At 41.0% G+C, this 6,647-nt stretch overlaps 1 protein-coding gene across 5 annotated transcripts in view; it reads right to left on the bottom strand.

Annotated features, from left to right (window-relative positions):
• Positions 1-545: 545 nt before the first annotated feature.
• The window catches only part of RAD51 (RAD51 recombinase), a 48,418-nt gene continuing 42,316 nt past the window's right edge, over positions 546-6,647 (bottom strand). For all 5 annotated transcript variants that reach the window (XM_021009260.2, XM_021009262.2, XM_021009263.2 and 2 more), the window contains exons 7-10: positions 5,211-5,324; positions 4,415-4,544; positions 3,841-3,962; positions 546-2,774 (exon numbers count right to left, since the gene is read on the bottom strand). In XM_021009260.2, the coding sequence (XP_020864919.1) occupies positions 2,651-2,774; positions 3,841-3,962; positions 4,415-4,544; positions 5,211-5,324 (490 nt within the window). In that variant the 3' untranslated portion in view covers positions 546-2,650. The remainder of the gene's footprint in view (positions 2,775-3,840; positions 3,963-4,414; positions 4,545-5,210; positions 5,325-6,647) is intronic.

The following is a 6,647-nucleotide window of genomic DNA, read 5'->3' as shown; positions in this document are numbered from 1 at the left end:
CAATCTTGAAGAAAAATGAAAAAATGCTGGGTGTGTGTAAGAGGGCATCTATCTATGTGCAGTTTCAGTTGTTTGTGAAGGAATAGTGAATAGTCATGGGCAACACTAGAGCACACTAGTCAAAGGGACCTGAGCAGAAGCAGTATCCCTCTTCATTATGCTAAACAGTCCCTGGTGAGGGGTGGCATGGAGAGAAGCGCTGGTCTTGTGTCAGAAAAGCTGATGATGCTCTTTACTGGCTGTAGGACCTCAGACAGGCTCACCATCTCTCTTATCTTTCAAATGGGAATGTCTGTCTTACCTCTTTCATAGGATCCTCTTTTAACAGCATGATCTAGTTGTGATGTCAGGAAAAAGTAAATTCAGATTTTGCTCTGGGCAGGTTGCTTAACTCCTGTATAAGCACATGGATCTGAGCAGACCTCTCACTATCTAGACTTTCTGTAGGCCATGACTCATTGAGGGGATATGCATGACTCTAAGCTCATCTTGAGCTGGCTTCATCTACTTGGGTTGCACAGTTTAGAAGCATTTTTAGGCACAAATGTTTTCATACACAACAATGTTTTAATACTTTGTGTGAAAAGCTGAAGCAGTAAAGACATTAGTCCTGAAGTTACAGAGGACATCCCCTAACAAATATGTCGGTTAAGCATCTAGCAAGTTTAGATAAAGCAGCAATGCAGACACCTTATACTGAAGAACACAGATCTAACCAAGCACCTCATTTAAGGGTCTGGAAGATATAGTTTTCCCTATTTAACAGACACAAGAGCAGTCAGCAGGAAAATGGAATCTGAGAGGGCCAGCCAGGGTGAGAACCGTAAATTGCTATAGACAGAAACACTAAAATAGAAACCTCCCCTCGCCCTAACCCATCCTCTTTCCTTACTTCCTCAGGGAGCCTAGATTCCATGTCAGTAGTGTCATATGAAGGCACGCTCAGGTCTCTGCAGTTGTACTGTGTCTATGTGTGTGTGCACACACACACTCCTGGTACCAAAAACAATGGAAAAAACTTTGGGGCAAGAGTTAAAGACAGAAAGTTCTAGGTTGACCAGCTGGTTCCCTAAACCCAACCTACTCCAGTGGACTGACCCGAGAATTCCAACCCAAGGAAAGCAAGGACTGGAATTTTGTGAATATTATGATTCTGACTTCATCACCTCCCCAAGAGTCCTGGGAGAACTGAACTCATTTGGCATCTTGTTTTTCTAACCATAGAGCACAGTCCTTTCAGGTACACGACCAGGGAGCAGAAGTTAAATTTTAAAAGATTCATGAAGGTGACTGTCCATGCTGTAGGTAAAGAGATGGCCTGGTGGTATATTTATACAGTGGGCAGCTTACACTCTAGAGAAAAGTTATCTCGTCGCTTCCCAATACTGACATTCCACCTGGTTAGTCAAGTAGCCCTTGGAACTCTTTTTGTTTTTACCTCATGTTCATTTCTGAATATAGCCTTTCCCCCATATTGCAAGCCTTTTAAAACCAGGATTAGAAAATTGGGGTTATAGTTTGGCTGGAAGGAAAATGAAAGAAGTGGTTTCAAAATAGCACTGGAACCTGCAGTGAAAAAGCTCTGTGGTTTGGGGAAGGGGCAGCCATCATACCAGCACAATGAAAAGCTGTAGGTTCTGTGATCATGTTCCATTCTTCCCTTACCCCACCCCTAGCAAATGACCAAATAAAGACAGGGATTCTGCCCCTTTTCCCATTCCCCTCATGGCTGTTCATCTATATTTTTTATAGCAAGACCCTAAATATATGCCTCACTCCACTGAACGTAACAAAGCAGTAAATAACATCAATAGCAAGGTGGTAGAGAAAACTTATCTTATAATATTTAGCTAACGTAAGGCCTCAACAAAGGATGTTTCATTTACCTAACATAAGATGGCCTCAAAAATCCAACCTCCAACATATATTTCATTTTTGGGCTCAAATCCCTTTGCAAAGGCTCCTGAAATAACCTAAGACCCCAGAACTTTACTGCAAGCAGTCAAGGAAGAGCTCAATTGGGACCAAGCAAGTGGCCTCATAAATCCAGGCCTCCAACTCAAGACTTCTCTTAATGGGTACACAAATATCTATATACAAAATCCCTACACTAACTCAGACGCCTAACAACTTTCAGGTGAATTTTACTGTCAGGGAAACAAGACCCTGTGAGAAGCTTGGGATAAGTAGGGGATTATTTGAAACCTTTGTGTTATAGCCCTGGGCCACTTAATTTTCATGGGGGGAAAAGAGCCCAGTTTTTTCAAGTTCTTAGTCCAGTTGTGGCCACATGTGTTAAAAGAAAAAAAAGACATTCCAGACAAATGGAAATCTTACGCCCACCTAAAGATATTGTTATGAGAAGAGTTGCTTCTAACCATTCTGCACCCCCTCCCGCCCCCCACCAAGGACTACAGAAATCACGTAGAGGTCAGTAAACTCAGAAGGAATCAACATTTCAGATCAGGGTTCCTGACTGCTGACCTGTCTTCTGTTTACACCTTCAGATGGGCAAATACAATGGCTGTTTTCACAGAAGTCTCCTAGAAGTCTCTTCTGGGGCCCTCACAACAGGAAATGGCCTGTGAAGGACACCAGGGAACAGTCCTCTTTGTAAAGAAACACTTAAAAGCGAAATCAAAGTAGCCCCTCAGTCTTTGGCATCTCCCACTCCATCAGCATTAATGGCAAACATAGCTTCAGCCTCAGGAAGGCAGGGAGAGTCATAGATCTTGCAAATCCTGGTTTCTCCTCGTCCTTTCCTTAGGTACAGCCTGATTGAAAAAACAAACAACAAATGACTTATATTATTTGCATTCCACATTTCAAAGACCACATCTGAGTTCTAAACAAGTCCAAGTTTTGCTAGGTATACTTTTTTGTGGGAAAAAATGAGAACTTTTCTTTATTCCCCAGCAACAAAAGCATTTCTCACACAGGAAAGACCCTTGCTGGTCACTCCTCAGTAGATTCTCAGGACAGTGAAATGCTGCTGATGCTAGCAAAACAGTTTCTGACCAGGAAGGGTATGAGGGATCTACATATGCTCTTTAATTTTAGGGCCTTTCCAGCCTTTAAAAGTATATGCCTACCAACTAAAGGCCATTAATTAACTGCTGAGTTGGAAGCAATAATAGTAGACTCAAAAATACTCCTAAACAATGGGAAAAAAAATTAAGACTTTTTCAAGCTTTCATATTTTTGCAATTCTCTCAAGTAGTTTCTTTTTCGAATTAAATTTTTTTCCATGCAGACAGTTTTCAAAAGAACTGACAACCATATGAGAAAATCCTCCAAAGAACCAATAAGAGAAATGCAAATTGTTTTAACTCTGGTTCCACGTCAGACTGGAAAAGATTACAAAAAGGGAAAATGACAATTATTAGAAGGGCTATGGGGAAGAGAGAGTTGTGGGAGAGGCAAGGGAGTAGACAGAAAGTGATAGTGATGTAAAAATAAAAGAGCATCAATGGAACATTTTAAAAAATGCACAGAGGAAAACAGAAGGGAAGTCAGAAGCGGGGCACAAACAAGCAGGGCAATTTTGGTACTATGATGTTAAATTTAATATATATATTTAAACACAAACCAACAGACTCACAGTTTCGCATATAATTTCCTTTTCCTGTTCTTTTATACTTGGGAAATTTTCATGTTTGTTAATGTTTGCCAAGTTTATAATTTTTTTTTTTAAAAAGAAGGCATCTTTTAGAACTCAAAAATTTTTTAAAAAATGTTAAAAATTATCTTTACATGTAACTGGGGAAAAAGAAAATATTATTTAAAAAAACAAAAAAGAGAAGGCATCCTATGTGAATATATCTTAAGTCATTACTATACCTGGTTGTTGAGGCATGTGCAATTATGTTTCCTCCAATGGGTTTTTTGGGATCTGCAGCAAACATAGCTGCCCCGTCTACTTGGGCTACCACCTGATTAGTGATCACCACTGCCACACCAAACTGATGGAGGAAAGACAAACACAAAGTCTCTTTCGTTATCACAAACATCAGTAGGCACCTTGTCCTATGTTTCCCAGAAAGTTCTACCGGCTTTAACCATCCTTTATGGGGAAAAAAAATGGATGACTAATATTCCCTGGTCCTCCCTCCAACAAAAAGGAATTGCTCTCCCCATCTAACATGTAAGAAAATGAAGGTACAGGAAGGTTCCTAGCTACTTGTGTATTTGATCTTTCAGCTCTGTTAGATCATAAGCTTCTTGGGAGCAGGGTCTGTGCTGTGACTCTGTCTTGAGGATCGAGCAGAGTGCGTTTACATTGAATAGGCCCCCAAATGCCTGAATTTTGCATTTCAGTGGTAGTAGCAGTTCTCAGCCCTCCTAGCAGGACTAAAATGAATACAGACTAAAAATGAAATAAGGGGTACCCTCACTATTGCCCCAGCAGCTCTACCTCATCAGCAAGTCGCAGGAGCATCCGAAGGAACCTGGCTAAGTGCATCTGTCTGGCTGACAGCTCCCCTCGGCCAGAGTAATCCGTCCGATAGAGGGCTGTAGCACTATCCACAATTAACAACGCATACCTAAAAGGCAAGGAAGAGAGAGATACACTGGAGAGTACTTTTTGCTTAAGTCTGGTTCAATCTTCTTCCTCATTACCTAAAATTTCAAATACATATTCAGTTATTTATATAAGTATATTCAATTGAAAGGAAAAATGTGCTTCAGAAAAAGAGCCTTTGTTGTTGTGGTACAAGATTCCTCCACTGAAATGATACTCATGAGGGTAAATATGCAGCATTTTCAGTTCAGTCATTTCAGCCTTCTCTGACTCTCCATGACCCATTTCCTTCTCCAGTTCATTTTACAGATGAGAGACTGAGGCAAACAGGGTGAAGTGACTTGCCCAGAGTCACACAGCTAGTAAGTGTCTGAGGCCAGATTTGAACTCAGAAAGATGAGTCTTTCTGACCCCAGGGCCCACACTCTACTCACTGTACCACCTAGCTGCCTAAATTCCTTCCTTCCTTCCCATAAGTTCAGCTGTATTAGTTTCCTTTTTAAAGACAGCAGTTTGTTGTGGGTCACACAGTAAGTCAGTACCAGAGTTGGGCCTAGATCTCCTCCCTCCTGCCCCCAGGCCCAACCTCTATTTATTCCCATGACCATCCTCTGATCAGCCTATACACTTTTCAGTACTGGATCTCCCCAGGTCCATGAGCATCGGTGCTGTCTGCTTCCAACTGTACCTGGACTCAACCATCATGGCTGAAGCCTGATAAAGGAGCTGGGTTTGGTGGTCAGTGTTGAAGCCTCGAGCATACGCCACGTTATCCAGGACATCACTGCCAGACAGGCCATACCTAGTGAGAACATGTGAACAGGCTGAAAAAGCTAAGCAGATGCTAGAGATGTTTCTCTGGGTTCTGCCTCTGGGATCATTTAACTAGAATGTGTTAATTTAAACCTAGTGATAAGAAAAAACATTTCCAAAAGAAGAGATGCAAACTATTAATCACATAACAATGCCCCAAATTTCTAATATTAAGATAAAAAATTATTTTTACCTCAACTCATCAATTTGGCAAAGATAATAAAAGACTGCAAATCAATGTTGGAGGGGCTATGGAAAGACAGGCATACTAATAAATCACAGACTGAACTGATACAACCATTCTGGAAAAGAATTCAGAATCCTGAAATGATAATAATAGCTAGCATTTATATAGTGCTTACTGTGTGTCTGGTACTGTGCTAAGCACTTTACAATTATCTTATTTGATCCTAACACCCTCATGAGGTAGATATTATTATACCCATTTTACAGTTCAGGAAACTGAGGCAGACAGTGATTAATGACTTGGCCCAGGATAACATGGCTAGTGTCTGAAGCTGCATTTCAACTCAGGTCTCCTTGACTCCAGGCCTGAGGCTCTATCCACTGTACCACCTAGCTGCCTCAAACTGTTTACGCCAGTAATTCTACTACCAAGTATATAAGCCAAGGAAGTTTAAAAAAAAAAAAAGGGATAAAAGCCTTCTCTGGCTTTCTTCAATTCTCAGCTGAAGTCCTACCTTCACCCTTCAGCAAGAAGCTTTTCCCAGTCCTTAATCTTACTGCCTTCTCTCTGAGATTATTTCCAATTTATCCTGACTATATCTCGTCTGTACACATTGTTTGCCTGCTGTCTCCCCCATTAACTGTGACCTGCTTGAGACCATGTAGTAGGTGCTATTAAATGTTTGTTGATTGACAGGTCAGATATTTATAGCAAAAAATTGGCAACAAAGAGGTGCCTAAGTGATTGGGAAATAGCTGAGTAACCCATGGCATATGAATGGGATAGAATGGAATTTTAGTGCTCTCTAGGAAACAACAGATGTGAGGAATTCTGGGGGGAAAATGGGAAGCCTTTTATTAGAAAGAAATTAATATCAGAGTCAAGCACAACCAGATCATATGTACATTTATAAATAACATGATCCCCCAGGGAAGATGATGAAACACACTGACCATTTCTGGGCAGAGGTAGCAGACTAAGGATGCAGAACACTGTATGTACCATCAGACATGGTTGCTGTGTCAGTAAATTTTGCTTCATTGTTTTTCTTAATTACAAGGGAATGTGGTGATGGGAGCTGGGCAGTGATTATGGTATACAAAACCCCAACGGCACAAAGTGCTT

The sequence above is a fragment of the Phascolarctos cinereus genome, unplaced genomic scaffold (assembly GCF_003287225.1).
Source record: "Phascolarctos cinereus isolate Bilbo 61053 unplaced genomic scaffold, phaCin_HiC Scaffold_3;HRSCAF=262, whole genome shotgun sequence".
NCBI classification, from domain to species: Eukaryota; Metazoa; Chordata; class Mammalia; order Diprotodontia; family Phascolarctidae; genus Phascolarctos; species Phascolarctos cinereus.
The sequence above is the reverse complement of the archived record's forward strand: the minus strand, read 5'-3'. Positions and strand labels throughout refer to the sequence as shown.